This window comes from Quercus suber, unplaced genomic scaffold (genome assembly GCF_002906115.3).
Source record: "Quercus suber isolate HL8 unplaced genomic scaffold, Cork oak 2.0 scaffold_377, whole genome shotgun sequence".
NCBI lineage: Eukaryota > Viridiplantae > Streptophyta > Magnoliopsida > Fagales > Fagaceae > Quercus > Quercus suber.
In genome coordinates this window covers 675,147-689,484 of record NW_027069829.1, presented here as the reverse complement: position 1 = coordinate 689,484, position 14,338 = coordinate 675,147, and the positions used below count along the sequence as shown (strand labels likewise).

Below are 14,338 nucleotides of genomic sequence, written 5' to 3'. Positions count from 1 at the left end.
ACTGGATCGAAGGCGCGATCGAAGGTGCGACTGGATCGAAGGCGCGATCGTGGGTTCGTGGTCGTCGGTGATGGTCTCTCGGCTTGGATCGGCGGTTCGTGGCCGCCGGCGATAAGCGCTGGGCTTGGATCGACGATGGCGCTGGGCTCTCTCTTTCTTTCTCCCTCTCCCTCTTCGTGCTCTCTGTTTCTTTCTCCCTCTCCCTCTTCGTGCTCTCCGTTTTTTTGTTTTCCGGAAAATATGATTTGAAGTGAAAATAGGAACGGAATCCATTTTCACCTTTGACCGGCAGTCAACGGAAATTAATTTCTGGAAAATCGATTTTTCAGTGCAACCAAACACCCGTAAATTCAGAAAAGCATTTCCGGAAATGCTTTTCACCCAAAACAAACACAGCCTTAATTAGAGAATGGAAGGTGTTCTGGCCTTTGTTGCGTTATTTACCCACTCTCTGGTCGCCGTAGCATTGAACATGGTTCGTGTCATTGAGGTAGCAACTGGTGTACTTTCTTTTGCAAATACTTTCACAATTACCTTGGAGCCATGAAATCTCAAAACCATATACCAATTCCTTGTGGACGTCTTTACAGGAGATATTTGGGTCATCGTTTCTTGGCCAAGATGTCAGGAACATCTGCTCTACTTTGCACGAGTCCTCCACATCGGTTGCACTCGTTCTACCAACCTTAACATATCTATACCTCTTGAAACGAGAAGTAGAAGTGTTAGAAGAAGACTTTTCATTGTCAATGCAAGTAGAAGTGCCCAAATAGAATGGAGAATTCACTGGTTTTTCACAGCTCATCAAAACCACACTCCTGGATAGTTTGCCATCCTCTGTAATCTTCGGCAGATACCTCGTATATGCAGAATCAGATTGAGAGAAATTATATCCATATAAAGAAAAATTCGAGGTGGAGAAGGGGAAGCAATTGCCCTTGTATATACCTGAGTCCACGATCCTGATTGTGTACTTACTGTAATTGATTTCCCGTACGTAGTATTTTCCTTCAAATAAGTATAGCACCGCACGATTGTTCTCACAAGACAGTTCATACCTTGAGTCCCCGCAATTTTTAGGATCGGTCTTCAATCGAAACGGAAAGCTTATGTTGTTGATATTGCCACAGGATGAAGGGGCACAGTGATGATTAACCTCAGTAGTAGCACTGCAAGTTTCGTGGACTAGTACAAGAGCAATAAAGGCCGTGAGTCCTGCACTCAATGTTAATCCTCTTGCCATTGAGGTAGGTAGAGAGGAATATTTCCTCTACTACATATATAATACATACTAGAATAATTCCGTAGATGTAGACAAAGTATAATAAAAAGTTAAAAACTCCTTTTTGTGGTCATAAAAGTATCTTCAACAATAAAGTAAGAGGTAGAGTTTCCACTGAAAGAAGGTGAAGCGCAAGTTCGTGATAGTGGATCATATCAACATCAATATCACTATCGCTGGCGTTAGCACATGCGTCATCTTGCATGGTTAATAATTTTTTACAGTAATTAAGGTTTTTTTTAAAACATTTTGATAAACATTTAGTAAAATATATATATATATATATATTTTTTGGCGAAGGATCATTTAGTTAAATTAATCACGCACTACCGCGCTTTTTATTAATTATTATAATTACTACTAAATGTGAGTGGTGACATGATCTTAATGGTTATTACTAACAAATTTTGCATGTAGCGGTGGTAAGAAAGAATCGATTTGATTATCGCAAGAAAAAAATTGATGATGGCAAATGTAACAGAATTCTCTCCCAAAATTTGTAAATAATATATTTTTAATAAGATTTTTTAAATTTTATATTATTTTGAAACTTTTTTTTTTTTTATATAGCTACAATATTCTACTAACTCTGAGTTTAAACATTTTTCCCTCTAAATTTCTAAGCACTATGTATATAAGAAGATATCAATTCAACTATCAAACCCTTGACTGTTTTGAAGTTATTTAAATATGTAGTATTTTTTTGAAAATCATGCATTTAAAAACATGATTGTTTTTCCAAAACATAATTTAAAAAATGATTGGTTTCGAAAACATAATTTATTATAGGTATGATTTGAATCACCAACATGAAACACCACAAAATATTAATGGACTATCACTTCAATCCATACTTCTTACAAATCTAGATTTGATGCTAGTAAATCAATGGATGAGATTAAAAATTAAAAATCACTTTTAATTTTAGTCAAGGAATGTTTGGAAACAATAGCTCTAAGGAAAGCTTTTGAATGAAATCCATGTTGCCATGAAGATCCTGAATAGTTCCAAATGCAATGGAGAAGAATTCATAAATGAAGTGGGAACAATGGGTAGAATCGACCATGTTAATGTGGTTTGCTTAGTTGGCTTCTGTGCTGATGGATTTAGAAGAGCTTTAGTTTATGAGTTCTTACCAAATGATTCACTAGAGAAGTTCATTTCCTTAGTAGATTCTAATTGTTTCCTTGGTTGGGAAAAGTTACAAGTTGTTGCTCTCGGCATAGGAATTGAATATCTTCATCAAGGATGTGATCAATGAGTCCTTCATTTTGATATTAAACCTTATAATCTTTTGCTAGACCGAAATTTCAATCCAAAAATGTCTAATTTTGGTTTGACCAAGTTGTGTGCAAAGGATCAGAGTGTAGTGTCTCTGACCACAACTAGGGGGACTATAGGTTACATTGTACCCGAAGTATTCTCTAGATATTTTAGGAGCACGCCTTGAAAGTAAGATGTTTACAGTTTTGAAATATTGTTACTTGAAATGGTTGGAGGTAGGAAATTAAAATGTTGATATAACCGTGGAGAACACTAGCCAAATATATTTCCCATAATGAATCTACAATATGTTAGAACAAAAGGAAGATCTACGAGTCTATGTTGAAGATAACTGAGATGCTAAAATAGCAAAGAAACTAACAATTAATTGTGGGACTCTGATGCATCCAATGGATACTTCTATGAAAGTTGTGGTTCAAATGTTGGAGAGAGAAGGAGATAAGTTAACCACACCTCCTAAATTCCTAATCCATTTGCTACTACAGGCCCTACAAGAATTAATACAAGTATGCCTCTAAGGCATCTAAACCAAGAGCTAGAAGTCATCCCAAAATCTAAGTAATTATTTTTAAACTATGAGTCTCCAACGATAATATAGGTTGTAATCATGTTGTACTTAGGGATTAAAATTTTTAATGTTGCTTTCATTGTAGGGACTTCAAGTTTTCTTATATCAACCCTCAAAAAAAAAACAAAAAAAAAAGGTATAAGCGAAATGATGCTTATAAAAATGTATCTATTAATTCCTGTTGAGGTAGTAAAAAATATGCAGTTAATTTTTTGTTTTTTATTAATGTTTTTATATTTATTCTTATAAAATTTCAGAATTTTGTAGAATAAGGCTTTATTTTTAGATAGTTTTTAAGAGTATTCTAGTCAAACTTGATCCCCTTAAGATTTGTTTAAGAGTAATTTTTGGCTATATTTTTTTTCCCAACTTGTAGCCTTAAGGCATTCATACTTTTCTTTAATAAAAATTTTCAAACAGTGTTTAGAACTTTTTGCTCATTCTATAACATTTTCTTGTAATCAAATTAAATTCTTAATATATTTTATTTTATGTAAAATTGGTTAAATTATGTTAAGAAGAGCTTGAAGAATTGTTGCTGAAAGAAGCCCACTCAAGCCATGTGTCAATTTCACACTGTGCCACAAATAGCGCCAGTACCACATAATTAATGTGCTACATCATTTGCAAGTTGCAACGTTAGAGCATTTGCAACAACATTTGCCAACGCTAGAACATTTTCTCTCATATATATTTTTTACTTTCCCCTTCGAATTACAATATTTGGATTTCAAAGAAGATAACATAGGAAAGAAGATTTATGTTCTAGTTGACCAAGACTAGTAAAAATGTTCAAAAACAAGATATACAATCTGGCATCTCATTCGCACTAAGAACCAAAACAAAATGGTAGCCAAACGCGTAACTGGACAAATGATCTCTGCAAATTGCGAAGATGATGAGAAATTTCACTTTCTAGTTGACTGAAGAATATATGGTCCTCCTTAGTGAAGGCAATGACAAAAACATTAAAAAAAAAAAAAAAATTCTTATCTTATAAGCAATCATGTATCCAATAATTAAGTTACGTACACGCACAAAAGATTGAAAGGACCACAGTCCAAACTGGGGGAGAATGATTCTTTGTTCGAGTAAAAAAAACAGTTCTGGTCATTTTGTCATGTTCAATCAATTTCATACTCTAGCTTTTTTCAAGACGAATTTGTTGACTTTTGAAAAGGTCTATTTGTATGATAAAGTGGTTACTGTGTTATTCCCCTAAAATTGCGCTAAAAGGTCTCAACTGATATTTGTAGGACAAAGTGGTTGCCGTGTGATAAAATCTCAAGCCAGTAGAGAAAACTGTCTTTAACAAGATAACAAGGGAGATCGATTGAAAGGAAACTAGATCGAGAGAGAATTTGGACAATTTCTTGATATTATTCTTGCTTAGTTGACAAAGGTGTTTTTTTTTTTTTTTTTTTTTTTTTTTGAGGAAGGATAAGCGGTATTTGAATTTGACATTTATATGAGAATATATATTCCCAACTAAGCTAACAAAAACTCATGAATGTATCAACCATTTTTTTTTTTTTTTGATTTGATAGTGGAGGATAGGGGATTTAAATCTCAAATGTTTGAACAAAAAGTATGATTTTTTTTAAAAAAATTTATAAATATAATAGAATCTCAACTTATATTATTTGCTTCATGATAATTACTCTATTGGGTTTGGACCAAGGTAAAAGACTGATAATTTGATAATAGGGGCTCATTAACGTTATGTACAGTTTGATATGGGTGTTGTTCATGATGTTCATCTTCATGTCCAATTGAATTGAAGGCACAACTCATGAGTCAACTTTTTTTTTTTTTGGTTAAAAGGAAATATATATATAAAACTAAAAAGCCAAGATGGCTAAGTTGTCAACAAGTCTACAAAACGTTTCCCCATTTTTGTCTGCACTCACTAAGGCAGCAACTACATCTGATGGGGAAAATCAAAAAATACAAGATCATCTTGCAAATTACATCCATTCTAGCAAGTGCATCAGCACTTCTATTTGCCTCTCTAAATACATGCTTCACAGTGCAGTGAGGAATCTTTTCCAGCAATAATCTGCAGTCAAACAGCAAGGAAGAATAAGCAGCATTAGGGGAGTTTCCGGAACTAATAACATCTAAAACAACTTTAGCATCAAGTTCCACTTCCAAATGTTGAACACCAAGCTGAATGGCCAGTTGTAGACCATCTCTTAGAGCCCAAAACTCTGCTATAATGCTAGTAGTTGAACCAATACTCCTTGCAAACCCCCTGACCCATTCACCAGCACTGTTTCTTATCAATCAACTTTTCATAAAGCTATAGTTCCTTCCTGTAGTCATGACAAACTAGGAAAATGACTTATGCAAGTGGTATGTATCTTTCCTATATTTATTAGAGTACAAATCAAGTTAAAAGACTGATATTTGATAGTAGAAAAATGAAAAGTGTTCTCCAACTTCCAACACGTTAAATTAAATAGCTTTGTCATACTGTGTAAGAAAAATTGATCAATTTGTATTGAAGGCACGGTCAACTTTCCATAAAGCTGTGGTTCCTTTTTGTAGTCCATGACAAACTTTGAAAATGACTTATGTAAGTGGTATGTATCTTCTCTATATTTATTGCTTTCTCACATAAACGTCAATGAAAAGTGTCCTCCCAACATCCAACACGTTAAATTAAATAACTTTGTCGTACTGTGTAAGAAAAATTGATCAATTTGTATTGAAGGCACGGTCAACTTTCCATAGAGCTGTGGTTCCTTCCTGTAGTCCGTGACAAACTTTGAAAATGACTTTTGCAAGTGGTATTTATCTTCCGTATATTTATTGCTTTCTCACATCAACGTCAATGAAAAGTATGACTTGTCCTCCTAATTTTCAACACGTTAAATTAAATAACTTTGTCATACGGTGTAAGAAGAATTGGTCAATTTGTTTTTGTCCGTCAACCACAGCTCATGTCAGGAAATAGATGCTCAAATTAATGTACCAAATGATTGTCGTTTATTTATTTATTATTTCATATATATGTTATTATTATTAAATAAAATAATTCAAGAAGAAAGGGAGCTCGATGGCCTAATCACATTTATTATTATTATTTTTTTTCTGTCCTAAATGCCATCAACCTTACAAAATCAGCCCATTGGACTTATAGAAGTAGCCCATGACAAGATTGTAAGCAATGAAAGTTTACATTCCGATGTAATAAAAGAAAAACAAGCTTTACATCTTCTATAATGGGCTGTAAGGCCCAGTTGATATCGGAGGAGTTCTGTAGACCACTGACCTGGAAAATAGTTATACACTCTTCCTATGAATGAGCCTATTTCTAGTTCTAGTTCTAGCAAATTTAAAAACTCAGATGAACAACAGAAGTTGAATGCAACAATATTTGTTTCATCCACAGGTATTGAAACTCATTTGTATTAATTCTGTAATAAATTTCACTACAATCTCTCTTTTAATGTAACCTCTCAACAATATATATATATATATATATATTTGGGAAATGATGGTACAATTTACCCTTTTTCTAATATATTTCAAAGAAAGAAATTGACCTACGTAAAGAGAGCTATTATAAATCAAAGGAACGAGTAATTATTTGTTACACAGAGATATGAAACATCATTTCACTATCAAATTATGAAGACTAAAATTGCTTCAATTCAGCGAAAATGTTAGCTTTCCCATGTAAATCAACCGCATATCACTTGGTTTGCATTTAAAACTGAGTTGAATGACTTGATTCACCTAAATGAATTGATGAACAAGTTGGATTGAAGTTGTCTCCTACATTCCCTATCGATCTCTTTGATGAAGTTAGGAAAGTCTTGGTAGGCATTTTTAAGCGTTTAATTTCTCCCTCAAGCATTCTACAACTTTTTTCATTGAAGGATAATCACTACACTTTATTTGTGTACACCATAATGCAACAATGATCATGTTCATAGCAATTTTCTTCTCCTCTTTAGTGGCATCTTCCATTTCTATGTCATTTCTTTCACTAAATTGGTCATAGGCCTAAGTTGGAGAGTAAATTTGGCTTGAATGGTCTGCAAATGCATTCGCGTTCTTTCTTCTGTTTGTCGAAAGATAATTTGGAAACTTTTATATTAAATGTTTGACCAAAAAAAAAAAAAAAGATGATTTCTAATAAAACTTATTATTTGCAAAAAAAAATTGAGACAAAAAGTAAAAAACTTTTAGCAAATAAGCAAAAGCCAAATGCAAGTGTTTGGCAAAAACAGGGGAGAGAGAAGGGAAATAAAAGGGAGGAGAGAAGAGAGGAAGGGAAAGAGAAATAATAATATTTTTCCTTTCACTTGTTTGGTTTGCACAAAAATGGAAAAAAAGAAATATATATATATATATATATAAAATATTTTATTAATTAATCAGACCATAAGAACTTTTTCTTCCCTCTCTCTCTCTTTCCTCCTAATTTAGAAGGAAATAATATGGTGGGCCATGAAGGAAAATGAGTCTCTTCATTTTCTATTTCTTCAACCCAATACATTAAATATAGTGCTTATATATATAATTTTTTTTTTCAATCATTTTGATCCTTAATTTTTGAAACTATTTTCATTTTAGTACTTGTCATCTCCCTTGACACACAAATAGCTAATAAAAATAATTAATTGCAATTAAAAAACCACATCAGTATCTAAATAAATAAATAAATAAATCCACATCAAAAAAGAAAAATGATATAATTATTTTCTTTATAAATAAAATGAATTAGAAAAACACTCAAGTTTCCTTTTATTGTCTTTCATTTCTTGCGAAAGTTAGCATTGCCTGTGATCAAACCATTCCAATTCTTGGAACAAAATTCACTGACATTGTTGTCATAGGTTACTAGAAGATGATTTAAGGTTTGGATTTTGTAGCTTTTATTGACACTTATAATAAAACAATGTTACAATATCAACATAGCTTATCAAAGACATCAACATAGCTTTGCTCAAGAACACAAGCAAAACATGAGGGAGAACGTAATATGTAATTTCATTGAATTGATTAATTATGTTACAACTTACAAGTTACCATATAACTATCTCCTCTACTTCATTAAAAAAAAAAAAAAAAAAATACTATCTCCTCTACAGACCAGATGCACCAATCAACTAATGACACCAGTGTGCAGTGTTAACCAAATATCCATACGGTGACGTTTTTTATCAAAGCCAAAACGGTGTCACTTGAATTAATTGAACGACACGGTTTTGGTCTGTGACTTAAAATGTGAACTTATAATCCTTACACGTGAAGAGCTGGGTCTTTCACTCAAGCACACGTGCCTAAGTCTGTTTCCAGTTTTTTTTTTTTTTTTTGAGGGTGAAATGTGTGAATATTATTAATGCACGTAAGCCAAATCAGCTTGTACAAAGGACTAAATGCGTGGTGGCACATCTTTCATCCACACTAAAAAATCTAGCATGCTATTAACATATCTAACCAGACTATGCACTACAAAGTTGCCTTTTTCTTTTGTACGAGAGTAAAGCAATTCTTCAAAACTTTGAGAAAAAAATGTCACGTCCTCTAGTAGCAAACCTGTTGGGGATAATGACTGTTCATCCTCACTCAAAGTTTTCATAACAGCCAAGGAGTCCCCCTCAAGGATAGCCGCTCATACCCAACTCACGAGCAAATTCCAAAGTTGTCGCTACCGCCATTGCTTCAACCTCCTCTGCACTGTAAGCCTGTGCTAGACGCTTGGTGCATGAGCCTAAAACCATCCCGTTTGCATCCCGGACCACCACACCAACACCTGACTTGTTTTCCTTTGAAAATATCGCGTTGTTGAAGTTTACTTTGACGAAAATTCACTAGAGGAGGCATCCAATGAGACCGGGAGTTCTGATTTTGAAACTGTATCTGTGGTTTGGTATCCAGGAGCTTGGAACGATAGTCGCTCAAGGATAGTTTTGAAACCTCAGCCACGTGATTGAGCGCTGTTGCAGGTGCTCGTACACGAACTTTGTTTCGTTGAATCCAAACTGACCAGGGCGTAAAGGCAAACAGCTCCAATTGCTTGTCTTCTTCAACCAACCACGTTACCAGATGCTTGAAATCTGTAAAACCAACTGAGTTGCGGAAATCCCATAAGGTCCGATCTGCCCAAACGATATCAACTTCTGCATAGGACCACAACGCATGCAATGGATCCTCAACAGCATCTCTACATTGTTCGCATGTAGGGTTAGTGATGATGGTTCTTCTTAAAGTTACACAGTTTCAGTCTCAACACATAGTGTGGAGGATAATGTTGACTTAATTTTTCTTTTATTAATCAGACCCATTAGAACACTTGTAGCAGTGGAGCTAAAAAATTATATAGCTATTTTAGCTCTACCAAAACACAAAAATAACCATACAGCAGTGGAGTTATAGCTATTTTTTTAGTTTCATTGCTACAGTGCACATCTATCTATAGATGTGCACGGTAGTTGAAAACTAAAAAATAAAATATTTTTTTATTCTCACTTCCTATTAAAATATTATTTATTTGTTTTTCCTTTTCCGTTCAGAACTCCCAACACTTACCTCTCTCTCTCAATTCTCTCAGCTCTCTCTCAACTTCCTCTCACCACTGCTAGCCCACCCCCACGTTGCCGACCCATGCCATCAGTTCACGCCATAGACCCACGTCGCCAATCCATCTCGCCCTTACTTGGTTGCTTTTTTTTTTTTTTTCCCCTTGCTGTGGGCTGTGGTGTGGTGGTGGTTGTGGTTGTGTGGGTAGATCGGCGTCGGTGGGTGGCTAGGTTCATCGGCATCAGTGGGCTGTAAGTGGGTTTATGGGTAGATCGGTGTGTTCATAGTTGTGGCTCGGGTGAGTTTCTTGGTGGTGGGTGTGGGTGTTGCTTGGTGGGTCTGGTGGGTGTGGGCTTGGTTGATTTTTTTTTTCTTTGTTGTGGGCTGTGGTGGTGGTGGTGGTGGTTGTGGTTGTGGTTGTGGTTGTGATGGTTGTGTGTAGTGGTTATGTGTAGTGAATATATTATTTTATTATAGTGGATATATTATTTTATTGTGATATTTAGATTATTTTATTGTATTGAAAGCTAAAATAGATCCACTGTTGTAGTATATGTGTAGATAAAATAGATAAAATAACTTTTTGTTGTGCCAAATAGCTAAATTTTTAGCTCTACTACTGTGAATGCTCTTAACGCTCACTTGTATACTATATGAAGCTTTCTTTGCTCTCAATTATTCATTAAGCAAGATAATGAGAATCATAGATTTTTCTCTCAATCTTTCTCTATATGTTTCCTCCCCTTTCCATTATAATAGAAACTCATCAAACTCTTTCAACCAGGCCAATAAACATTTATTAAGAAATGAGAAAGACTACAAGTCGTATAATGATAAGTAAAGAGAGCTACAATAAATCAAGGGAACAATTATTTTTTACACAGAAATATGAAGCATCTTTGTAAATCGCAAATTGCAATCAATTAGTGGAGAAGTTTGCTTTCCCAATGAAAATCAATAGTTTGAAACATCAACTAGTTTGCATTTAAATTTTAGTCGATTGACTTGATTCACCTGATTGAAATGATGAACTAGTTGAATTTAATTTGTCTCTCACATCTCCTGTTGGTCTCCCTGTGATGATGATAGGAAAAGCTTGGAAGGCATTTGTAAGCATTCAACTTCTCCTTCAAGCATTTCTATAACTTTGTTCATTGAAGGACGATCACTAGGCTTCATCTGTATACACCATAATGTGACTATAATCATCTTCTTAGTAGTTTTCTTCTCCTCCTCCGTGGCATCTTCCATTTCTATGTCATTTCCTTCGCTAAATTAGCCATAGACCCAAGTTGGGAAGTAATTTTGGCTTAAATGGTCTACCAATTGATTAAAGTTCTTTCTTCTACTTGCTATTTCCAACAATAACACGCCAAAACTATAAACATCAGCTTTATAGGAGAACCTTCCAATATTTTTATAGAACAACTCTGGAGCTATATATCCTAGTGTTCCCCTTGCAGAAGTCAAAGACACTATGCTATCATCTATTGGATAAAGTTTTGGAAGTCCAAAATCAGAAACTTTTGGGGTGAAGTTCTCATCAAGAAGAATGTTATGAGGCGTGATATCAAAATGCAAAATTTGCATGTCACATCCTCGATGCAAATATTCAATTCCACGAGCCACTCCAAGAGAAATATCGTATGTTTTCTCAATACTTAAGGTGATATTTCCTTCTTTAGAAAAAATGTATTTGTCAAGAGAACCATTAGACATGAATTTATATATAAGGGCATGCTTTAGTCCCTCAACACAGTAGCCAATAAGTTGCACCACATTCCCATGGTGAATCCTTCCAATTGTTGCAACTTCATTGATAAAGTCTTGCCCATTAGCTTTGGAACTTCCCAACATCTTTCTAGCTACAAGAAGACCACTTTGAAGCTTTCCTTTATATACAGAGCCATAGCCTCCTCCACCCAATTTGTCCTCAAAACCTCTAGACATCTTCCTAATTTCTGAGTATGAGTACTTAATTGGCATGAGGTTAATTTGGCTTTGCAGAAATTCTTCAGATAATACATTGATAAATGCCTCTTACGCCGCTTACATATCAAAACAGCCACCACACAAGGAGTCCCCAAGACAATTTTTGCTGCAAGGTGTAAGGATACTGTGCAGGAACATCACATAAACAACTATTAGAAAACAAATTTTTGTAGCATTACTGTCAATTTTTTTTTTTTTCCACAAAAATAACTTTTTTATTTTTATTTTTTATTTTGGGTTGTTTTCTTTTTGATCCTTACATTTTGAATTTTTTGAATTTGGTTTTTAATCTCAGTGATGGAAACTAATTGTGTAGTCAAATGTTTACACAGCTATCATGCTTAAAAGATGACATGATTAACAAAATAAAATAAATATTAATTGGCATTAAAAATAGCTAAGATCCACGTAAAAAATAAAAAAAGAAATGTTATAATTCTTCAATTTTAAGAAAATACAAAAAAGAATAAAATGATTTTTTAAAAAAAAAAGGCCAAGCGCCCGGTGGAGCAGAGGAGATGGTTAGGATAATTAATGAACTTGAAAAGCGGAGCATGAGCAGCTAATTAGTAAAGGTTAACTCATTCTTAGGTGTTTTTTTTTTTTTTTTTTTTGGTTAATAGGAATATATTATATCTTATCCACTATCTGTCCAAACTTTGACTCTCGACCCATCCCCAAACCCCCCACAAACACCTTTCAAAAATATAGGGAATCCCACTCTAATAGCTTTCCAATTTGGAGAAGATGGAAGACCATCCGGATTACTAGCTCTAGCTCTTGGACCTGTACAATACTTTTTTTATCATAATTTGGCCCAATTCGCATCCTGTTCATGATACATCCTCCAATTTAATTTTGAAAGCAAAACAATATTCTTTGCTCTAGCTGCTTGGATCCTAGCCCTTCTTCTTCCTTAGGTTTAACAATTTTATTCCAACCCACTAGATGCATCTTTTGCTTATCACTAGTGGAGCCCCATAAAAAATCTCTATTAATTTTATCCAACTTATCGCAAATATGAGCTGAAGTACAGCAGCTTGCATCACATGGTTAGGCATGGCAGCCATGATAGATTTAATCAAAACGGACCGACCTGCAAAGGATAAGAATTTTGCTTTCCATCCCAATAATTTGTTCATAACCCGCTTCACAATATCATTATATTGCCTTCGATTTGCACCCTTGTGGAGTAAAGGAAATCCAAGATATTTTCCTATATTTCGAGTTTCACTTATTCCCAATTTCTCCACACCTCCTCCTTCATCTCCTCACTAACATTAGGGAGTAGTAAACATGGGACTTACTTTGACTGATTTTCTGTCCAAACTCTTTACAGAACGTCTCCAACACTTCAGCAATGGCATTACATGCCTTAGTGTCCACTTTACTGAACAAAATTATATCATCAGCAAATAATAATGGGAAACTCCCACATTACCTCGAGAAGCTGTTAGAGGCGTCCAATCACCATCCTACATTAAGCTCAATCAAATGACTTAAATACTCCATACACAATATAAATAAGTAAGGTGACAGGGGATCACCTTGCCTAATACCCCTCGAGGGGTTAAAGGAATCCAAAACTCCCCCATTGACCAAAACCGAAATACTAGTCGTAGTCACACATCCATGATTACTTTGATTAGATTTTGGGGCAAATGGAAAGCTTGTAATACCCTGTGGATAAAGCACCACTCAAGTCTGTCATAGGCTTTTTCCAAATCAAGTTTGATTGCCATATACCCCGTTGCCCATTTTTCCTATCCAGCGTGTAAACAAGCTCCTGAGCAATGATAACATTATCTAATCCTCTACGCCTAGGCACAAAAGTAGCTTGCATAGGAGAAATCAGACTACTCAGGAAGTGTCGAATGCGCGCCACAATGATTTTAAGAGACAATCTTATAGACGGAATTACACAGACTAATAGGTCTATAATTGCTTAATGATTCTGGATTTTGGCATTTGGGAATAAGTGTAATCAGCATCTCATTAAGAAACTTAGGAACTACCCTGTATCAAAAACTCTCTTAACCTCTGCACATACAGAACCAGCCACTTTTGCCCAAAAGTACTGAAAGAAGCTTGCATGGAAGCCATCTGGCCCAGGAGCTTTAAATGGTTTTAATGACCAAAGGGCAACTCTAATTTCTTCCTCAGTGACCCCACTGCTAATGCTCAAGCCATTTTTAGCAGATAGGAAGCCGCACGAGAATGAAGTGACTAATGAGAACATTGGAGACATACCCAGCTCCGAAGAATAAAGCTTTTCAAAACCACAATAAATATGTCTCTTGATCTCATTCTCATCCGTGATCCAATTCCCCAGTGAATCCTTTAAACACCTGATTTGTTTCTGTGACGCCTAACTAGTGTGGAGACATGGAAAAAATTTGTATTACGGTCTCCAAACGTAGAAGCATTCAATCTTGACTTCAGTGCCCAATATTCCTCTTCCTGGAGTAAAATTAAAAAATATTCCTCTATAAGTTGCTCCTCCAAGGTCAAGAGGAATTCACTTGGACTGCTCGCCAAAGCTTTTTGAGCACCATTAATTATGGCCAAAACTCTTCTCTCTTGGCAAATAAATTCCCAAAAACATTGTAATTCCAATGCTTCACTTTACTAACGAATTCCAAAATAGCTCCTTGGAGATCTCTGTCTTCAGTCCA

The 14,338-nt window shown here is 34.9% G+C and overlaps 1 protein-coding gene across 1 annotated transcript; it reads right to left on the bottom strand.

The window, feature by feature from the left end:
- Positions 1 to 436: 436 nt before the first annotated feature.
- On the bottom strand, positions 437 to 1,243 carry LOC112027966 (uncharacterized). Its single transcript, XM_065760662.1, has one exon. The coding sequence runs from the start codon at positions 1,241 to 1,243 to the stop codon at positions 437 to 439; it is 807 nt and encodes a 268-aa protein (XP_065616734.1).
- Positions 1,244 to 14,338: the final 13,095 nt, after the last annotated feature.